The sequence below is a fragment of the Mus musculus genome, chromosome 18, assembly GCF_000001635.26.
Source record: "Mus musculus strain C57BL/6J chromosome 18, GRCm38.p6 C57BL/6J".
In the NCBI taxonomy this organism is placed as follows: Eukaryota; Metazoa; Chordata; class Mammalia; order Rodentia; family Muridae; genus Mus; species Mus musculus.
In genome coordinates, this window is record NC_000084.6 from 71,537,535 (window position 1) to 71,561,084 (window position 23,550).

The following is a 23,550-nucleotide window of genomic DNA, read 5'->3' on the forward strand; positions in this document are numbered from 1 at the left end:
TTTTGTTTTTTTGTTTGTTTGTTTGTTTTTGTTTTTTTTTTAATTATCCTTTGAAGGGCTGAATTCGTGGAAAGATAATGTATGATTTTGGTTTTGTCGTGGAATACTTTGGTTTCTCCATCTATGGTAATTGAAAGTTTGGCTGGGTATAGTAGTCTGGGCTGGCATTTGTGTTCTCTTAGTGTGTGTATAACATCTGTCCATGATCTTCTGGCTTTCATAGTCTCTGGTGAAAAATATGGTGTAATTCTGATAGGCCTGCCTTTATATGTACTTGACCTTTTCCCCTTACTGCTTTTAATATTCTATCTTTATTTAGTGCATTTGTTGTTCTGATTATTATGTGTTGGGAGGAATTTCTTTTCTGGTCCAGTCTATTTGGAGTTCTGAAGGCTTCTTGTATGTTCATGGGCATCTCTTTCTTTAAGTTTGGGAAGTTTTCTTCTATAATTTTGTTGAAGATATTTGCTGGCCCTTTAATTTGAAAAATCTTCATTCTCATCTACTCCTATTATCCTATTATGCTTAGGTTTGGTTTTCTCATTGTGTCCTGGATTTCCTGGATGTTTTGAGTTAGGATCTTTTTGCATTTTGCATTGTCTTTGATTGTTGTGCTGATGTTCTCTATGGAATCTTCTGCATCTGAGCTTCTCTTTTCTGTCTCTTGTATTCTGTTGCTGATGCTCACATCTATGGTTCCAGATTTCTTTCCTAGGTTTTCTATTTCCAGCTTTGCCTCACTTTGGGTTTTCTTTATTGTGTCCACTTCCCTTTTTAGGTCTACTATGGTTTTGTTCATTTCCATCACCTGTTTGGTGTGTTTTCCTCTTTTTCTTTAAGGACTTGTAACTCTTTAGCAGTGTTCTGTATTTCTTTAAGTGAGTTATTAAAGTCCTTCTTGATGTACTCTACCATCATCATGAGATATGCCTTTAAATTTGGGTCTAACTTTTCGGGTGTGTTGGGGTACCCAGGACTGGCTGAGGTGGGAGTGCTGGGTTCTGATGATGGTGAGTGTTCTTGGTTTCTTTTAGTAAGATTCTTATGTTTGCCTTTCGCCATCTGGTAATCTCTGGAGTCAGTTGTTATAGTTGTCTCTGGTTAGAGCTTGTTCCTTTAGTGATTCTGTTAGCCTCTACCAGCAGACCCGGGAGACTAGCTCTCTCCTGAGTTAAAATGGTTAGAGCATTCTCTGCAGGCAAGCTCTCCTCTCGCAGAGAAGGTGCACAGATATCTGTTGTTCGGGTTTGCCTCCTGGCAGAAGATGAAGACCCGAAACAGGGCCTGTCCCAGAAGCTGTTAGCTTCTGTAGTCCACACTCTCACCTGAGCAGACTAGTCTTGGAGGGATCTGGGAAGGAAGATGGCTCCTGTAGATGCTCCTGCAAAGTCCTCCTAGGCGGGGTGGACACCTCTCCTCTGGCAGAGAAGGTGCCCGGATGTCTGGAGCCCGAAATGGGGCCTGCCTTAGAAGCTCTGTGGCCCCTGCCTGACCCAGAAGCTGTTAGCTTCTGTAGTCCACTCTCACCTGTGCAGATTAGTCTTGGCCGGATCTGGGAAGGAAGATTGCTCCCGCGTATGCTCCTGCAAAGCCATCCCGGGCCAGACAGACACCTCTCCTTCGTATCAAATCTTAATGTAAAAGTAGTCCTCAAAAATATATATGGTGTATGATATATGAATAATGAGAGGATTCTATCAAGTCTTTGCTAAGTTCCATGTGCATGAATCAGAAGTTCACACTGGCAAAACATGACTGAAAAGCACTGAAATTTATAATAGACATCATAAGGATAACTGTGGGAACTTTATAAAAACTCCTGGATTCCCCATTAATTGGCAACTTTTAGTTTTTCATCTAGTGTGGCACCATGTGCAGTTTCTCCTGAATACAATGTAACATCAATAATTGTCATAATATTGGTCTTGGTCTGGCAACCATAACTGTTGAAATTTCATGTGTACATTTCCTTTGTTGTGCCTAGGGGACACTATCTAGCAAAATAAGTCCTGGCTGTGTAGCTGTTAAAATCTTTCTGCTCATTATTATATAATTCTTAGCGTTGTGCTGAAAGGTTGAATTGCACATTGATCTGTGGAAATGAACCAATTCTTGCACATGATATTTGATCTCTAGTGGTTAATCTTGGATATATGAACATATATGTATTCACGCAGAGAGAAATAATTAAAGAAGAGATTGTGAATTTGTGAGAGTGTGTGGAAGAAGGTTAAAAATAGGAGACAGAATCAGGAAGGTTTAAAGTACATAAATATACATTTCATCTAAGAAGTTCTTCAAAACCATTTTGCTCATACTAACAAGTGTGTGGGGTAAGAAGAACACTCATCCATTACTAGTGGAAGTGTAAACTTTTGCAGTGACTATAGAAATCAGTACGGGGATTCCTTGGGAAGCTGGGAATACATTGGAACCAGCTATAAAACTCTTGGACTTATACCCAAAGATGCTACATTCTACTAGAGAGTCACTTACTCAGCCATGTTCCTTGCTGCCATATTCATAATATCCAGAAATTGGAAACAGCCAAGATATTCATCAATAGACAAATGGATAAGGAAAATTTGGTGCACTTACACAATGGGATTATTATTTAGCTCTTAAGAAAATCATAAAGTTCTCAGGGAAATAGATTAAACTAAGAAAATAAATATCCTAAGAGAGATTAACCCAGACCCAAAATAACAAATATAGTGTTATTCTCTTATATGTGGATATGAGCTGTAAACCTTTGTTAGTTAGTCTGAATTACCACAGAAATTAGGAATAAAATACAGGACTAAAAGAGAGTGAAGGGTCACTCAAAAAGGGAGAAATAGAAATATAATTAGAGAGAAATGGGGAGCTGGGAATACGAGGATTGCATGAAGAAGAGGAGAGAAGAGAGAGTTACAAGAGAGAATATGTGAAAGAACAGTTAACACTGAAGGTTATTTGAGGCATCATATAATAAACTAGTACTGTTAGAAACTTCCAAAAATAAATACATATATGAAAGAAATTTAAATGAAATCATCAAATAAGGTAGGGAAAAAAGCCCCAAGTGATAACTTCCAGTGCCTAGGCTAAGTTACATACAATTGAGTGGACAAAAAGGGTCCTATGGAACAGTATAATAACTCAGACTATGGTACTGTCAAAGCTATTGCGTTCTAAAATATATATATATTGTTTTATCTAATTACTATTATTAGTATATAGTTTATAGTATTTGAGTTTCTTCTACATCCATGACCTATAGTATATAGTTTCCATGATGCTGGTAGGTACTCTGCTTCATTAACATAGAAAAAAGATAAATGCTCATTCTGATCTAAACCCTTTTATCTAAAATTGTGACCTACTTGAAGGAGACACTGCTGCAGTAGTGACACAAATGTGAAACAACTAACCATTTCATGATTGGACTTAAGGCCCACTCTATGATATGAAACCCATTTCTGATCCTCATTACTCAGGTGTCCAAGAATCTGAGACTAGATAGGTCATGGATGTAGAAGAAACTCAAATACTATTATCCTGATAAAAGAACATAGCAACAAAATGGCTTCTAAGGACCTTCTGATACTAAAAGGTCAGTCATTCACATATAGATTAGTCATTCACTCAGATATTATCAGAGAAGCGTTCTCTGTTAGGAGAAAGGAAATAATACAGAGACTTACAACTAGACAACACACAGAGGCTGCGAGATCATTCATCAAATCCCTCCCTTCAAGATTCAAAGAGCTATTCAGGAGGTAAAGAGCTTGTAGGAGATAGTGTCTTTCAGATCTAAGAGGACTGACACACATACAAACTCACAGAGACTGTGGCATCTTGTATGGGGTCTGGATAGGTCCAAATTTAAAATGGATCCAATTCTGAGACTGGAAAGTAAACATAAGGTCTTGATGCCAAGTAAGAAGCTATCTCCAATAGACAACTGCTTGTCAAGAAAAAAAAGTTTCTTCCGCAGAACTCTTACTGGGTGTGTAAACAATATTTGTAGCTCATGCTACAGGAATAAAAAAAATATGTTATTATAGATATTTTTGTCTCATATTGTTTTGTTGGATATCTTTTTTTTCCCTCACTTCTTTTGCTTGGATACTATAGCTTTTAATTTTGTTTTTTGCAGGTTTGGTTTATGTGTGTGTGTGTGTCTGTGTCTTTCTCTGTGTTATGTCTTTTTCACTGTATTATTTACCCATTTAATTCTGGTTTGTTTGAGTTTTTTATTTGCATCTTTCTTTTCTAAGGAGAGGTAGAGAAGGCATGAGTAGGATAGTTGTGGAGGTGGGGAGGAGGGGAGGTTATGGGAGAAATTCTGGGAAGGAAAGCAACAATCAGAATAAATTGTATACAATTTCAATTAAAAGATTAAATTGAAAAAAAAAGATTACTGAACTGAATATTGCCTTAGCTTTTTTCTGAATTAAAATAGTGCAATGGAATACTAGATTTATGTCTCTATTAGTAGATATAGATAAGAAACATAACCTTGTGTCCTGTTAGAATGGTGATCAAGCACTCTAATACCAATAAAATCATATATGCTTCCAGAAAAAAAAAGTTCTTTATTTCTATTTATGTATCTCTAGTCAAAGAAAATCCCTTGTTCCAGAGCATACCTGTACTTAGTTGGCAGTATGGTAAACAGAATATGTCCATAATAGGGAATAAAACAATATCCATTGGCTGACTTACCCTTGAGTTAACCACTTCCAGTGAGATGTTCTGAGGTGGAGCACTTGGCACTGAAAGGAATGAAATAAGGTATGACAGTTACTACCAAAGCCTTGCCAAAGAAACTCCAGCCCACTGATGCAAAGAGAAAGTCTATCTTTTTCAAATTGTATAATGAAAATTCGGTAAGTTGATGCAAGTAGGTGGCCCTTTTCAATATTCTTAGAGAGAAGAGAAATAAACACTTATTTTTGTCTCGTGGGCTAGTTGAGTTAGTTAACCATCTACTGAGTCCCCAAAATTATTTTTAAAAAGAGCACCAGGTAGGTTAGCAAATAATACCATATAATCCCAGCTCTGTGATGACCCTCCTGGTAGAACCTATGAAAACAGGGGAGATTTTCCAATGATATTGTGCTGTGATTTTTCTGGATCTGCATTGTTTTATGGTGGAATATATCAGAAATAGACACCTGGGTTGCTCAATTCCTATAATGCAATCATTATTATCTCCTACAGAGTAAAAGGGAGGAAATTGCTTTAGTTTGTTAATCTGTTTATAATTAAACTTGTATAATGTAGAAGCTAGCAGGTTCCCCAATAGAGTTTAGCCCATAGATTCTATTAATAAAAGACCTGTTTTAATTTTTATTCAGAATTTTCTGGCAACTTCATTATTTTTGCATATTAAATTATTTTGTTAAATTATTTTAATTTTTTAAAAATATTTATGTCAGAAGGGACATACACAGCTCCCTTTTGGGAGTTGTAATGAATATTTACTAAATTCAAAGAGTATGTCTCCAGCCATGGGAGAAATTTGAAGGCAACCATTGACTGCCTAGCCGCTATGCATCCTGAGATGTTCTAGTTCTCAGAGTTGAACTGCAAATAAACAAAGCTCCCTGCCCTTCATAGCACCAGGAAGAGTATTCAATGACTTCATAGTGTCAATGTTTATTAAATGAATTGTTCTTATTTTTACTTGTGACACATCTGTGAATGTGACAAGACCGGGCTACTCATGCATTTTAACAAGTCCCTGTGCCATTCTGCACAAGTAAATACTTTTTAATATAAATTGAATGGTGTTTGTAGATTTTTGTTTTTGCTTGCTTGCTTGTTTGTTTTTTTTTTCAATAGGGCACTAGTATTTTGACTTGAATTTAGGTATGTCCTATCCTGGTTTTTGTCTAGAAAATTTTCACCTTCAGGACACGTTATGTTCCTGACTAATTTCCATATTTCTCAAATTGACAACTGATTAATACTCATGGAATCAGTGAGTAGAGGAGAAAGGAAGACCTACTTCAGGATTGGTTCCTGGAATTTTATGAACATGATGGAAATTGAAAATTTTTGTTTTGATTTGAACCTATTAGAGTTTGATAAAGGTTGCAGCCAATATATTCTGTGATAAAATTTCAGAGTCATGTGTTAATTAAATCACTAATTATTCTTTAATATCATTCCATAAGCTAGGGAACACCTCAGCCGTTTTAGTTAATATTATGACTTTTAATGAAGTACGGAATATAGTGTTCACATGTCCAAATGTTTTCTAAATTTTAATTTTAATCATCAATGTGAAGGATACTGTTAAGCTTATGTGTAAATCCAAGAAGCATGAGTTGAAATAGTAAGTTAATTAGCAGAAATGTTATGATGTATTAATAAGTTATTTTATTTTTTCTTTTACCCCATTTTTCATGTAAATACTTGTACCAGGTAAAAATGTCTAAAAGAAACTTACCAATCAATTTCAAAAATCATAAAAAATATAACCTCCCAAATAGAGTAAATCATTTCATGTGGCCAACATAGACCATGATCTGCAGTTATCTTTCTTCCTAACTGATTGTTTCAACATCTCTGAGCTGTCACTTAGGCAGAAGCTTAGAAACACTCTACTTCTAAGGGCACTTAGTCAAGCATGCCTGGGAAAGTAGGAGTTTCCTATTGTTTGAACCTTCTCTGATACTTTCTATAGGTTATTCATCTTCCTTTTACTTGCTGGTAACAATGTAACATTTACTCAGCAGAGTGGAACAGGCCTGTTCTAATACTGCTAACTGGCTTCCCAAACTTTGCACTCTTATCTATCTATCTATCTATCTATCTATCTATCTATCTATCTATCTATCTATCTATTTTTTTTAATGTTTCAAGCTAAACAACTTTCATTCCATTCAAAGTTTATCTGGTCCTTGTTAAAGTTTCTCTGCCCCTGAGGACGTATAGGAAGGCTTAAAGCTACATTCACCAATCAGTATGTATAACTAAATTTTATCCTCACTCCAATATAAATTCTATGTAGAGTATGCCAAGTCTTCCTCAGAATACTACAAACTCTGTTAAAGCACTTAATTTATTGTCATCTTGGAAACCATCTAAACATCATTACTAAATCATTTAAATTTGGCCTTGAACTTCACTGGTTTCGGACAGAGGGGGAGTAAAGCATGCTTTGTTGGGCCTGCATACCTAGAGTTTCTGTAAAGTGGATTATGTGTGTCTTAACTTCTTCCAGTGTTAATAATGTTGACTTTTTAAGTTAACAGTCACTGTTAGAGCATAACTAACTTATTTATGGCCCAAGTACAATTTCAACTTTTACCCTTGGTGAAACTTAGAGTATACCCTTTATCTCACATAATATCACAAACATTTTACAACATATTTTCTTTTTAAAGCAAACTGTCTCAGTTATAATTTGAATCTGTAACAAATGCTAATGACTGAATATTGGAGGAAGGACAAAGTCTGTGAGATTTCTTTATTTGGTTAGGGGTCTGTGTCTGTAAGTGATGTGACATGTTCACAGACCACTATTTTTTTTAATAGTCACTAACTTCCAATTTCTAATACACCAAAAACAAACTGAGGAAATCAATATGTAAGACAATGACAATGTTAGAAGCATCAAAATTATTTTTATTAAATGCTGATAATATAACAAAACTCTCAAAAATCTTTATTTTCGTAGTGTTGATTTATTTGTTAATTTTCTCCAATAGAAAACTCTCTTACTTTCCACAGACAACATACTGGTTGTTCTGGTTGCAGGCCAAGTAGAGAGTTATTCTTCAGTATGGCAGTTACCAACCAATAATAGACAGGATTTGATGCTGAATGGACGTGAGCACAACACACACTCCCATGCCTAATTTTATCTTTCATGGTTGTACAGAGGGAGGAAATGTTTATCTTCAAAATGTGAAGAACTCACTGACAGTGCATCATTAAGCTGATGAGAAGATGTCAGAGAGTTTTCTCAGTATGGTAGAGCAGACTGCTTTAAACGTATTAAGATGAGGGTAGATCCCATTCCATACTGCCTAAGGCATTAAATCAGGTATTTGAATTTATTTCTGAGAAATACGTGCAGCCATGTTCACATACTCATCGACGAAACTTACTCATGAAGTTTAATGTATACTCTTTACAAACATACTAATTTGAGGCATTTATCACAAAACGCTGCCTTTTTTGTTTGTTTGTTTGTTTGTTGGTTGGTTGGTTGCTTGGTTGTATTGGTTTCTAGAGTTTGGCCTCAGAAGATAGCAGAGAAGAAAGCATGAGTTCAAGCTGACAGAAGGGAACTCAGTACTGCCAAGGCAAAAGCCAACAGCACATGTTTTATCGGAAGGTAAAGGTTGCGACAGGAGTATCCCACAATCCCTCATTTCTCTTATCAAATGCATCGAATAAAGAAAATTTAGTAATTTTCCAAAAACTACATTTACTTGAGGTGATAGTCACAGAGTTTCTTCATCAATGACAGACAATTTTCTAGGCACTGCTGCATTTCCAGAAGATAATTCTTGGACTAATGAGTAACAATCTATCTTTCTCACTTATGACATTTAAAATCAAAGTGGAAGAATAACACTGCAGTATTACAGTTCAGAGTGTGAATGAAATCTACATAAATTATGTAAAATACTCATTTTCATTTGTTTTTCTTTTATTTTTATAATTATAAGCTATAAAGTAATTTATTCAGCCAGTGCATATTCTGCTCTGTCTTGAATAACAGAATCAGACAGTTGGCTAGAAGAATTACATTAAAATTAATACTGAAGTGGCCTAACATTAAAATACCCTTCTAAGTGAAATTGCAAATGAGCATTAGCCTGTGTTCTCTTTGGAATATCCTTCAAAACATCCATGTCTTTCTTCTTGCCATTGACATTCTGTAAGCTAGCCACGTCAATACGTTCCCAGATTAAAGACTGTTAGGTCAAGAATCAGAAATTGAAGGCAGTTTTAATCAAAATATCAATAATTTATAAAACTAAACATACTAACAGGGAAGCTATGCTGCCTCAAGCTGGCTTTAGTCTTTTTAGTATTCATGGGGACATCTCTGCAATGCACCTGCCTGAATCTCCATAGTCCCATTCCAAACCATACACTCGCCTGTAACATTTATTAAAGTTCCCAGGTTTTCATTATCATTTATTCTTTTGGTAACCAGCTTCCCCTAACACTGTTCAGTTAAATCCATTATCTTCATTATGAATTCTTCCTCCTTTTACTTCCTTTGAAAAATATGTCTAATCTTCATTTGTTAGACAAGAGAACATGAAGGTGTGCATCTTCAAACTCACTTCTAATATTTCAAGTGCATGTTTACTTAACAAAAATCCTTTGGGCATATTTGCTAATTAAACTGTATAGTCCATCATTTATACTTTTAATCATTTGTGTCTTTTAAATATGATAAATGAAAGAAACATACCATCTATATTATTCCACACACTAATAAATGTGCTTACCTTGTAAAATGTATAGAAATGAACAAATACATGCACAAGAATAATTTGAACTCTTACACAGTAGCCCTGGTTTGGGGATTATCTTTTAATCCATCCTGACTGAATATATGCAACTGAATCATAAATTTAAACTTGAGTACAGTAGTGTGAATAAGTTGCCTATGTTTTTTTATTTGTGATATACTATTGAAAAGAATATTATTTCAAAAAACCCTTACAACATAATCAATAACATATGCAACATTTTTTTTCATTTCTCAACAGATATATGAGTAAAATTTCACTGTTCCTCACTTACCGTCTGAAAGTGTAACAACTGTTATATCATCAGTAGATACTCCTGGCCCATAACGATTATAAGCTAGGAATCGAAGAGTATATTCCGTGAATTTTTTCAGGCCTTCCAGTTTATAAGATAGTCCATCAACCTCTATATTCTGGAGACATAAAATGCCAGAATAGTTATTAAGGAAGCACATTAAAGCAGAAATGGCAGCCATTCTGTGCAATCAGTGAATTGAACGTTAGACACTCATTCATAGAAGCACACTTCAGCCCTTTAATGAATTGCTGTAAAACCTTTTTTGAGTCAGACACTCCCCCACTAAAGTCTAAACTACTCTGCAGACTCCATGTTAAAACATCATCGTGTGGTTTTTATAGTCATTAAGTTTCAATTTGTTTAAACCACCCAGAGCACTGGGTAGTATGGATTATTCCACCCACATCAAAACCCTGACTAATAGAAGTGACCCAAATTAAATAATTTGTCAAGAAATCACAGATTGTAACATGCATGAAGAAATATATCCACAGATACTGAAACTCTCAGACAATTTGCTGCTAGCTTTATGTCCCTAAAATGCTGGGGTGTAGATTGAAACTACAGAGAGAAGGTAGTAAAAGTGACGGTCATTGAAAAAATCAGAACCAGTACTTGCTGTCATTTAGTTTTACATTATGATACCCAGATTATCATTATCAACATTGGGCAATATAGCTCCTAAGTTTATTGAAGCGACCTACAGAAAGACTTGTATAAAATTGGATGGGAAAACGGTTAAAAGGAAGAGTTAAAAGTTAGATGGGAACAGCCAAGAAAAAAGAGCAGAATTACTAATTACATAAAAGCAATTCATGCAATACTGTCTTAAAAAATAACTAAGAAGTAGATCTTTAATATTTCTACTTAAATTTCTGGCATATTTGTTTCAAAAGACAAATCCTGATCAGACATTTTATATGGAAATACAAAAAATCATTCTATGCTTGGTAACATGTACTTTAGTTTTAACTCTCTCTCTCTCTCTCTCTCTCTCTCTCTCTCTCTCTCTCTTTCTCTCTCTCTCTTTTAAAAATGTAATAATTTGGGAGTAAGTATCTCAATAGTCATGCATATTCTATATACATTAATGGTCAAATGTCACTATTACATTTTACTTATTTATTTGAAGAGTTATTTACTGCTATTCTTCTTGAAAAACTCATATGTCTCTTTTTAGATTTATATTAAATCAATAGATAAAATATAAAAATCCAGTGTGATTGGGGAGTATATGCTTCTGAGAGTAGTTCCAGGAAATAGATGGTCACAGTGTAAGGGTGGAGAGAAGACAGAACACTATAAAACATCTACATCTATCTGAGAGTGGAAAGGGCAGCTTGAATAATGCCGCTAAATACAAACAGATCATTCTCAGACTGAGTCGTGATAAGAAATATCTCTGGGCACAGGATATGGTTATCCATCTTGGTCTGAGCTACTAAAGTCAACACTTGAACCAGATTCTCCCAATGAACTTCACCCCATTGTTCTTTACATCACCAGCACAATACAATGAAATGGTTTAGAATTTCCAGGAACAAGTACTTGGAAACAATCAGTTACTCGATAGAAATGCTAAATGAGGAGTTATATCAGAATCTGGTGAGCAACCTTTGTCTTTGGCTCTAGAGTCATGCTGGAGATAGATAGCATGAGGCTCATTTCTTACCCACCTGTTCTTTTCCTGTAGACACCTCAGTGCAGAACAATCTGTAACCTTGGACTGGGCCATTTGCATAGGCAGGGGGTTCCCATGTAATAAGAATTGAGGTAGGTGAGGTAGATACAGCATGCAGGTTTTCTACTGGCCCTGGAACTTGCACTGTATGCAAAAGAAATTGATACAGATAAGATACTTGCTCTCTCTAAACAAATAAATATTTACTCTGTATAGTTCAAGGAACAAAAAAAATTAATCTGCACTATTTCTAGGATAACAAGAAATAACAATGTTAGTATATAACATGAAAGTAAAATAATAAAACTTCTATAAACAATTTTGTCTCAAGGAATAGAGTATAGAAATTGATTCACTTATTTCATTTTATATCTAAGGAGACTGGCCAGAGTATAAATGATTAGGATAACGACAGAAAGAAGTAAGATTCTCAATCTAAACTTTTAACATAGAAATGTTTCAATTCTGCTAGTAGGCTTTTGCACATATATCGCTAATAGCTGCCAAAAGGAAAAAATTGCAATACAATACTTATTATTTTAATATTATGATTTGTTTGATCAAATAAACAACACACTTATGCATAATTTATCTCATTACCTTAAGGTCAGTGATTTGTCTTGTAGCAGATTCTGGTACCTTTAACATTTTATAAACGATTTTATTTTCAGTTTAACTTTTCCATTTTCTCTCATAACCATTTCTTAATCAAAGATAAGTAATTTGCTTACTAATGAAATTAGATAGCAAAGAACAATTATCTATAATCAAAACCCTTCTGTTCAGTTGTTTGAAGAGTCACAAATTTTCACATTTCTCTGTAAGTAAAAGCCAATATCTGATTTTGCATCTAGTGTTTGGAATAAATGGAAATATTTCAAGAGGGTTCCTTTCTGAGTTACAATCTGTTATTCCTCAAATGAAGAAAGTAAAAGACTAGAGACAAACACTACAATTAATTTGTGATTTGGCTAAGAAATGTGCTGAATATGTAATACTTAATATTTTGAGACAGATGTTGATGGCTCTCTGTCTTGGTTTCCCAGGGCAAAATAAATCTAGGAACCTGGGAAACTGACATGTATGCATTAGAATAGAAGAGGAACTGATTTTAGTTAGTTTTTCTTCAGTTGTCTCACAATGGGGTGGTAATATATAACCCAAACTCATTCAATGCTTTAGTGAGTATGTTTGTTGTTATTGTTGTTTTTGTTTTTTGTTTTGTTTTGTTGGGTTTTTGTTTCTTTTTTAGCAAACTTGCTTTGACTCTGACTCTTTAAGTGGAAACATCGCAGAGAAACAAAAGGTGTTAAGAATGGCTTCTATCCTCATGCTGGGATTCTAACTGTGGCATGAGAAGTTATGGATCACTCCTTCACCCTGAATGAAGCACATGAGAATCTGATATTGACCGCTGGGAAGCCTTCTCATCAGATCAGAGGCTGGACAAGAAAGGAACAAGGTGCACGCCCACATATCACTCATGGAAAACAATCATCAACTTTGTGGGAAGCCAAACAATCTTGAGGCTTGGGGACTGGAGAATAAGATATGCCAAATTCATAGCTATTTCCAGCCGGCATCATAAAGAAATACACTGTAGGGGTATATGCAGCTGGCATTTATAAGCCCTGAGAATGAAGCGATATGTCCCCTCCAGCTGGTTTTAGCTGATGCTACTTAGTGTCATTATATTTCCAGTGAAAATATGTAAAGCGCTACCTAAAGTTTCTAATAATTGAAGCAACTACTGTGTCAACAGGTTATGCACAAAGCTTTCGACACAGGCATTGTTTTATAATGTTATTTCACATGGATAAGATTACTGGTGGAATTACCAACTCTGTCGTTCCTGAATAGCCTAAGCATATTATGTCCTGTAGTCCTTACTGATTAGACAATACCGGTGATTATTTAATACCACTGATCACTGATGTCTTTAGAATCATGATGAGCATAATGTTGGAATATGTGGAATATGTGTGAGCCCTTGTGCTTTGTAATTGATATTTATGCTTATTAAATGCTGTTGATTACGGAACACCAGGCTGTTACTACTCTAACTTGGACCAAGTTGCCATGGGTAGTGCCAACGCTCATTTATTCATCAGTTGTATTTGTCTACATTGCTAATGGCCATTGGACTCTACTCACAGAAGGCATGGGCATGGACTTTTAGGAGAATTCCAAGCAGATATAACAGACACCAGAAATGCCAAGGACCATTCAGAGTGTTTGTTTCAAGTACTTCTTTCACTGGCTGCCTGAAAATGGAGAATATTTTCTTTGCTAGGGTGAAGTCTCAATGCTAAGACATTATCTTATATCTTACTATACCTTAAAATACAACTGAAGGTTTTATAACATGGGAAGAATATCGTAGATATTCTAATATATTAAAACATTAGATCCTTAAATAGCTATATATTTATATAGTAAAATTAAAACCAATTAAGAACAGTTCTCATCAAAATTCTATACTCTGGGCCGGGCAGTGGTGGCACACGCCTTTAATCCCAGCACTTGGCAAGCAGAGGCAGGCGAATTTCTGAGTTCAAGGTCAGCCTGGTCTACAGAGTGAGTTCCAGAACAGCCAGGGCTACAGAGAGAACAGACAAAAAAAATCTATAGTCTGAATGAGATTAAAGTAGCTCCTCTCCTGGTGTCACTAGGGATTCAGATGAGTCTTAAGTGTTTATTTTTCATAGTATTGCCACAAATTAAATTGTAAGAATTTGTAGTATTTTAGTTTTTAATTGTGGTATTAGTTATATATGTGGATAATATGTTCTCGCTTATTAGTTATGGGTGTATATTTATACATACATGAGAATGAATGCAAAACAATTATGCTTATATTAGGTACTTTTCTAGAAAATATGTTCAAACATAGTTTATGTGGTATCACATTCATGACATGTGCATATAAGCTACAATGAAGAGAAAAAGTAATACTCACAAATATTCAAAATCCAGTATTATATGTGAAATCAATACAGTTAACAGTTCCAGCCTTCCCTATCGTTACATTTTAGTATGTCACTCAAGAAACTTAATGGGTTTAACTGTTCATCATTTCCAAGATGAGTTTAATACTGATCCCCTTGGACAATAATTTGTGGCAAGCTGCATCTAATTTCTTTCCATCTCAGTTGAAGTTACCTATTTCTTCAAATAATGAAACGACTTTAGGACAGAGGCATAATCTATGAAAGTAACTCATCAATCAATGTCAATCTAACCGACTACATTTTAAAATGTTAATATTGTATTATGGTAGAAATTTTATGTAACACCTGTGTCTAAGGACGAGTTAAATAGTTACAGTGCAGTAAATGAAATATATTAGATGTTACTCTTTACACTGGGAACAGAAATTTGTGATTAAATATGGTTATATGTATAATAGGATAACAAAGCATTTCATAGTAAGACCTTGATGTATATTAAACTTCAAGTGACATACCAGTCAAATATTTCATTAAAGTCAACCACATGCATTAAAATTATACTGAGAACAGGATGGGAGGGAGAAGGAAGTAGGGGGTTGAGACAGGGAGAGAGATAGGAGAGATTTAAAAAAAAAAGGAGAGACAGGAAGCCATGTTTTAATGAACTATAATACATTGATTATAGATGGCAGGATGACCATCGAGAAGTATGGTACTCCTCCCTAATTCCTTATTATCTGCATTTGTTATCAAGTAATTTATGAGCTTTCTAATGGGAGATTCATTTTATCAAAACTGTAAATGACTCTCTTAAGCTCTCACCTTTCTTACTCTCATTTCTAGCTCTTCTTCCCTCCTCCCCCTCCCCCGTCTCTCCACGTAGCCATGGCATTCCCCTCTCTTTCCTTTTACCTTCTCTCTTTCTCTCTGTATGTCTACAATAAAGCTCTAAAACCATTTTAAAAAACTGTAAATGAATATTTGAAGGTGTGTGTCCAGAGTTTCTGTCTTCTGGGTTCCTGAGTCTATGAATGGAAATAACTAATGTGTTAAAAAAAAAATCCCAGGTTGCTTTCATTCTAAAAACAAATCAGTGGTTTCCTCTCATACAATCACAATTACTGATTGTTAATTATGTTAGGATTGGAAATGATAATCGATTCACCTTAGAGATATCCTCCACCTTTATGTATTAATCATCGTTATTATTATTTATTTTCTGAGTGTTTGCTTTCATGTCTGCATGTGCACCACATGTGTATTTACTGTTCTTAGACATCAGAAGAGAATGCTGAAGCTCCTGGCACATGGAGTGACCGTTTGTGAAGAACCATGCAGGCACTGGGTATTGATCCTGTGTTCTCTGCAAGAGCAGTGGATTCTCTCAAGAGCTGAGCCATCCCTTCTGACCTATCTTCAACTTTTCATCAAAGACTAGTAGTTAAGAAGTTGATGTGGTTTTACAGTAGCTCCTTTTTACTTTTTCAAGTACGAGAATTTTAAAAGCATTTGGTTCATCTGGTCATACTCAATAGTGTTTTAAATGTTACACTCTTGAACAAGAAGTCATATAACATATATACAGTTATCTTTTGTATCCTTTCCTTTTCTTTGTCATATCTTTTAAAGTATCTGGCCATAATACGGTTTTCTAAATACCAATAGCCTAACTTTTTTTTTTATTCAGTCTGTGTTATCTAAAATCTTGGAACTTTCAAAAATCGGTCCCAAATAAGAATATGAACCTAAAGGTTTCAAGGAAATGGTTAAGGAAGATAAAGGCATGCCCCAGCCTAGGGAACACTGTCTGAGCTAATGTCTTTCAGCCATTACACTGATGGTTCTCAGCTGGAAATCTGAAATGAAGACAAATGTTAGTGTCAGCGAATATGTAGTTGAACATCTGAATATTTAAAGTTTTTTTTTTCTTTTAAATGACTGTAAAGTACAATGAGTTCTAATGTTCCTAAATTGTCAATTTAACAGCTATTACTCTTGAAGAACCAAAGAAATGCCTCATTCTGAAAAAAAAATTAAAAAGGCATTGTATGTGTTGTCATTCAAATAATGATGCATAAGTCATATACCCTCAAGTCAGGACGGAAATCTGAAGATGACTCTCTTTATCTGTTTAATAATTTAAAAGTGATTTGGGGGTGAGTTTTAAGGATGATAACAAGCAATCTAAGAAATCTTCTGGAGTGATCTGAATGGATTTTACATGCAAAGTTCTCTACCTTGTAGCAGAAATGTCTACTGCCAATGATTTTCAAAAGAACATTTTTTATGTAACTCCTTTCTGAAACTACTCACAATAATTGATGATAAAGTGCATGCTTTGATTGCCTCTTGATTTTTTAATCCTGTAGTTAACATCTTTAGAAATATTTCTTTGAAATCTGCTTCTACTCTGTGTATAGAGAATGAAACACCAGAAAATCTACTAGCAATGTAATTGTCACCATAATTAATCTTCATTGAACTAGGCATATTTAGGCGATACGATTGTAATTTGGCAAGGAGGAAGCAATAAATAAATAAATAAATAAAGAGGGGTAGGTTTCTAGTAAGAAACTGTAGGAGTGTTAAAGGTTTCACTTGAAGAAAACAATTATTATCTTTATTTTGCTTTTAGTTTTAATAGGTTCTTTTCTGCTAATGAATGATACACTTGATGGTGTCATTGTATATTTAACCACACATAAACAGTGTACAGATACACCTACATAAGAGTACACATAATATATGACATGTCTAACATAGAACCTGCATGTTACCTATGAATATACAGGTATGTTTGATTATGATAATATATATACATTATATATAAGCATCTATATTATAATTTAATATGAGCAGCCCTAATGAGTCTTACTAAGGTTAAGTAGTCTAAAAAATTACATTGATTAAAGGGTGTGACAAAATGGTAATATGTTGTTAGTAAGATACCTCAAAAATTTCCCTATGAAATCCAACTATTAACATTTCTACAACAGTCATGTAATTTATATTAAATTTCAATTTTTAAAACATTGCCAAGAAACAAAATTTGTGGTGAATAATCCTGACTCTGTGTTGGAATTATAAAACATTATTTTCATTTAATAACTGTTATTTATTTACTTTCTTTATAAATGCTTTGTCTGCATGCCTGTGAACCATGTGTGTGCATAGAGCCCAGTGAAACCAGAGAGGACGTTGGATCCACTGAGAGTGGAGTCAGAGAAGATTGTAAGTTGCCTTGTGGTTGAAGGAATTAGATCCAGGTCCTCTGGAAGAGCAGGCAGTGCTCTTAACCACTGAGGCACCTATTCAGCCTCCAAGATTGTAACTCATTAAAATCGAGGATTTATAAGTTAACTTATTTTATGATCTAGAAAACGTAGATACAGCATTAAGAATTGAGAAGTAAAACTAAGTTTCAAAACCCATGCAATATTTTTATGTCAATGGCAGCTTTAGGTTATATAAACTTGATTATGCTGGCTGATTATATTATCCTGATTATAGTAAACCTGATTATGGTAGTTCAATCAATCTTTAGCCACTTCTCAAGAGCCTTCCATTCACTCCACTGTAAAACTTACGTAATATAGTATCTAATATAGTAAATGCTAAAATAAAGCTGAATATATTGTTCAAATTTAAGTCCAGAAAAAAACTCTTCAATTTACAAAAATACTGATTTCCAACAGGCTGAAAGTGATTATCCCTCTCGATGAGCTGGTCATATTTATTTTCCCATTGCAATTAGAAAGCTTGCATCAAAGGATTTGACATTTAATTGTACTCTGCATTTTTATCTTTTGTGCTTTCTTCAGGACTGTGAAATATTTTGAGGCAGATATTTTGAGGCAGGAAAATATCAAAATACAGTAAACAGGTACAAAATACTTAGAGTCTTAGAGTAGGTTCATTATTGTACTTGGTAAGAGTAGACGTCTAAACATATAGTGATTCTAGAAAACAATCTAACAAGTAATTCTAAATTATCAGAGGGGAGAAGGCAGAGCCTTTGCTGAAAACTACTATTGAAAAAATTTTCAGATTTTCATTGGTGGGAAAACATAGCTTTTAAGGAAGAAAGAAGAATTTGATGAATCAGGAAACATCAGTAAAACTTAATTTGATGCGTATTGCATGCTGGTTGTCTTTTCAGGACAAGCCGGTAAGAGGGGCAGCTCCCACTTTCTAGATGAATGCTTCAGATGATGGCGACTTCAGGTAAAACTAGTATGAGAAGTTCTAATTGGAACTAAATGAGAACGGAAACTCATTACAATGGAAGGACACAAGTCACTTTTCAGTGGAGGGGGTTGTAATGAGGTTGCTGCTTTGTTTGATAACACACCATTAGTGACTAAAATTTATTCTACAAAATTAAGAGAAAAAATGTGGTGTCACTAATGACACTCAAAGAAAGCTCAAAACACACCCGTGTTCTTCTCGAAATGTTTGCCTAGAGGTTCAGTTTTAATCAAGTTTGATAGCCCTTGTATAGCCAAGGCAAGAAGACCATGAGTTCAATCCAAAACAAAACAAAAACACACAAAAAAACTTGAATATTACCTTTAAAAAATCAGCTATGACAAAAGTTTGCTCACAAAAATTGAATGTCCAAAGGAAATTTCTGAAAAACCATGAAGAACTTTAGTCATTTCAAAAGGAAATAGGGATGAGTGCACATTGAATCTAGGGTAACTGTGAGAGAAACAAAGTGTTAGGAACCAAACCCCGGAGTCCTAAATCCTGAAGTGAGATCCTTTCTGCTATCTGATAATCCCAGGGACACACATACTTTGATCATAGCTTTTATCAGGGTTACATTATCATGTAAAGTTTATAGGAAATCAGACAGAAAATAAACATTCAAAGCAATTCAGTAGCGAGTGACACTGCTACCAAAAAGAGTTCCTCCTTCATTTTCAGCTTTCTCGTACTTTGCTACAGAATTAGGAAAAACAAATGTATTTTTTCTCTTCCTAATTCCAGGACTGTTAGAAAAATGAGTAGATATGACCTACGATGGGAAACGAAAGGAAAGAGTCCCAGAATACAGCAGTAATCCTCCTCACGAGTATGGTAATAAATCACATCCAAGAGATGCCCTCAGCAAATGGCAAAGATTTTTCTACAAATAATAATCGAGACTTTCCAGCCACTTGTTTATGTCCACAAAGAGTGACTTTCATGGTTTTATTTCCAGAGTAGGCAGAGACCAGGTTATTGTTTCATTCCTTTAGTAGCATCACCTTTAAGAAGCATATTTCCTGGCCTTTGCTTGCTTCACACTGTTTTGAGACTTATATACTTCAGGATTATATTTCTGTACACAAAAATCTTCCCTCTCTATAAATAGATAAGTACCAGATAAGCAGGTGTCTCCAGCTTATGCACAACCCAGAGTGTCTCCCATGGTGATAATGTAACAAAGTCCCAGCAGCCTTTCTTGAAGTAGGCTTGTACTGTGGTCAGTGCGGGAGGAATCGATATTTGATATTTGTAGTTTTAATAGAGCTATAAAAGACATGGATAGATTGCTTTTATAAAAGAATCCTGCTGCCATTTGTTAGAAGAGAAAAATCAGCAATCTTTTCTAGACAGCTAAATGAACAGATTTTTCTACATAACAACAAAACTATCCTACCTTAAATGATACTATCTCTTTGGGGATGAAATTCATTCTTTATCTTTTTCTGTCCTTAGATGCTAAGTTTCTGCCTTGGATAAACTGTGTGTTTTGGAAGGGACTATAAATTAAGTAAAACACTTAGAACTCTATTCTCTCAACATACATTTCTGAGAAGCCAGATAGAGCAAGTGCCAGAAGGTCTCATTCAATTAATATTTAATAACAAAGGCTAGCAGAAATATGTATAACTTCAGGAGTCAGGGACCATAGGTCAAAATCTATAAACTTCATTCTGACTATGTGGACAAGGTCAAAAATTTTAAAGTCTTTGAACCTGAATTATCTTATTTTAAAAGATGAGGTTCATATAGGTCCAACCTTGCTATAAAGATACATATTAACCTATTCATGGTTCATAACAAAAATAAAATTCTTGTTAAAGATTAACTGAATTTTATAGTGTGTCAGGAACTATGATAATTGGTGGAGAACACAATACATTATTTTCCCAAGGACTAATGGTCCAAGGAGGCAAGAGGAACCATGAAGAGCCAAGAGCAAGAGAATCTGAAGTAGGAAGGAATCCTAAAACTCTCCAGGGCGGAAGAAGTCGTTAAAATCCCTTCACTTTCCAATCCTTTCAGACTCAGAAAGGGCCAGCGCGGTGGCACACGCCTTTAATCCCAGCACTTGGGAGGCAGAGGCAGGCGAATTTCTGAGTTCGAGGCCAGCCTGGTTTACAAAGTGTGTTCCAGGACAGCCAGGGCTATACAGAGAAACCCTGTCTCAAACAACAACAACAACAACAACAACAAAAAGAACAACAACAACAACCAAAAAAAAAAAAAAAGACTCAGAAAGGAATTGATGATTTCAGCATTCTGTGATCAGTCTACAGTATGGAGTAAATTTAGAGGGAATAAATGTGGCCATTGGAAGCATAATCGTTAAGTGTTCTGGAATTCTAAAGAAAGAGAAATTCAGCCTTACCCAGAATGATGATGGTGGTGATGAAGAGACAGAGACTTAGAGGCATCATTGAGAACTTCAGTTGATGGGGCGGCAGGAAGAGTTCAACCCCAACACCTACAGGACTGACCTGCATAGTTCATAACTTGAGTGATGTTCTCTGAGATGAGAAACAATGCAACACAGAGAACCTCGTCTGTGTGTGTGGAAGCTGTGTAGGGTGGGTGAGTGCCTAAGTGCCTACCAGTGCTTCTGACTCTTGCTAATCTCTCTCTCTCTCTCTCTCTCTCTCTCTCTCTCTCTCTCTCTCTCTCTCTCTCTCTGGATTTTCGAGACAGGGTTTCTCGAGACAGCCCTGGCTGTCCTGGAACTCACTTTGTAGATCAGGCTGGCCTCGAACTCAGAAATCTGCCTGCCTCTGTCTCCTGAGTGCTGGGATTAAAGGCGTGCACCACCACGCCTGGCTCCTCCTCGTTAATTTTCTTGTGTTCCCATTTAGTTAATTTCTAACCCTATGTCTATGAATGGACCTACAAAAGATGCTTAAGCTCTTTTCTCCTCTGTTCTTTTCTTCTTCTTTTTTTTTTTTTTCCATATACAGTCTTTGCTTTCCAGGAATCTCAGCTGGTCATTTCTGCTGGCTTTCTGTTTATTCTCTGCCCAAGTTAGATCCTGTAAACTTAAACTTGGATCATTTTTTTAAAAGATTTTTATTACGTATTTTCCTCAATTACATTTCCAATGCTATCCCAAAAGTCCCCCATACCCTCCCCCCCACTCCCCTACCCACCCATTCCCATTTTTTTGGCCCTGGCGTTCCCCTGTACTGTGGCATATAAAGTTTGCGTGTCCAATGGGCCTCTCTTTGCAGTGATGACCGACTAGGCCATGTTTTGATACATATGCAGCTAGAGTCCAGAGCCCCGGGGTACTGGTTAGTTCATGGATCACAGGGCTCCCAATGGAGGAGCTAGAGAAAGTACCCAAGGAGCTAAAGGGATCTGCAACCCTATAGGTGGAACTTGGATCATTTTTAAGGCATTCAAAATAACTGCCCTAAATGACAAATGAATGATACATGAGACAGTTCTATGGTACTTTTTCCATCTGAGCACTGGCTGTGCATGCTGAAATGTTTCCCTTCCTCTCTTCCTTGATGCTTGGAAACGGAAGGGGAAACTCAAGATCACTCCTAGAAACAGCCCCAATAAACGTTCCGGTTACAATGGACCTGGACAGATATCTGACCTTGGAGATCCTGAAATTAATATTCACTCTGTGATTCCACTGACATTTATCTCCAAGAAGCACCTTTACTGCCTGTACACATACATGCTTCCTAGAGAAAGACTGATAATCACAAAGGGCCGAAAACCTGGCTGTCCCATATCACCAGGAAGCATCTAAAAGGCTCTCGGTCTGTTGACTGAACCGCCCTGAGGATTAAGTTTATTTTATTTTCAGTATTCAAAAGATAAGAAGTTTATTAACCACTTGGGGGATTCAGGCTTGTTCAAAGATAGCAGCAGCAGAACAGACTTGGGCAGTAAATCAGAGATTGAAGACTTACCAGAGTTAAACTAGACTCCTGAGCTACATCCAAACTGCTTCCTCTTTCCCTAGGCCACTGCCTTGGTGTATACACCCAAGGTGTATGAAGAATGACAGACATCAAGTGAAGGACATGACTTTCATTTGCATTACAAGAACACTAATTTTTCATCCTGAATAAAGGGGGACTAAAGTCAGGGAAGCTCCGGTGATGTATGAGTTAATCTGTAATTAGTCGGTGTGTGGGGGGGCAGAGGATAGGTTCAAACTTTAGATCTCAACAACTTTGAAACTCAATTTAATGTGATGACTGGCAAATGAACATCTTCTTAGTCTGAATGAGCCACGGATTTAAGCCATCTCCATGTAAAAGAAACTTGTGGTCCATAAGTGCTCATAGGCAGCCTAAATCGTCTAGCAAGATTGTTGAAAAGATCTGACAGGAGTAAAATTGATTGTAATATTACACATTTCACTAAGATCGAATGTATTGTCTCACCTATTGATAACAAAAATTTAATGGTATATTTTAAGTCTTTATGCTGTCTTATATCTGTTTTTATAATTATGACAACTCTTACTTGAGGAAAGCCAACACCTGAGATGTCAGTAGCCACTGTGATTAGAGGCAGTCATGGTGAATAAGCAATGGAAATTTAGTCAACTCTAGTAGAGCAATTAGGAACCTTTCCAATGAGAATGGGGGAGGAAATGATTAAATATTTCCAAAGAGATGGACAAAAAATATTAAAACAACAATGAAGACATAGAGCAACTCATATTACAGGTTAATAAGCTAATTAAACTGTTAAATTTACATACCCAAACTACAAATGATTTGTCAAAAGGATTATGCTGTTATTTGTACTTGAGTATTATGCTTTGTCATATATAAAACTACTGGAATAAAAAAAATGCATTTTGGGCAATGCTAAGCATGTTTTTAAATATAAGTTGATTAAGACCCTGGAAAA

General features: G+C 35.6%; 1 protein-coding gene across 2 annotated transcripts in view; it reads right to left on the reverse strand.

The window, feature by feature from the left end:
- The window catches only part of Dcc (deleted in colorectal carcinoma), a 1,097,616-nt gene that overhangs the window by 283,922 nt on the left and 790,144 nt on the right, over positions 1-23,550 (reverse strand). For both annotated transcript variants that reach the window (XM_006525588.4, NM_007831.3), the window contains exons 10-12: positions 11,469-11,617; positions 9,769-9,907; positions 4,711-4,760 (exon numbers count right to left, since the gene is read on the reverse strand). In XM_006525588.4, coding sequence (XP_006525651.1) covers positions 4,711-4,760; positions 9,769-9,907; positions 11,469-11,617 — 338 coding nt within the window. The remainder of the gene's footprint in view (positions 1-4,710; positions 4,761-9,768; positions 9,908-11,468; positions 11,618-23,550) is intronic.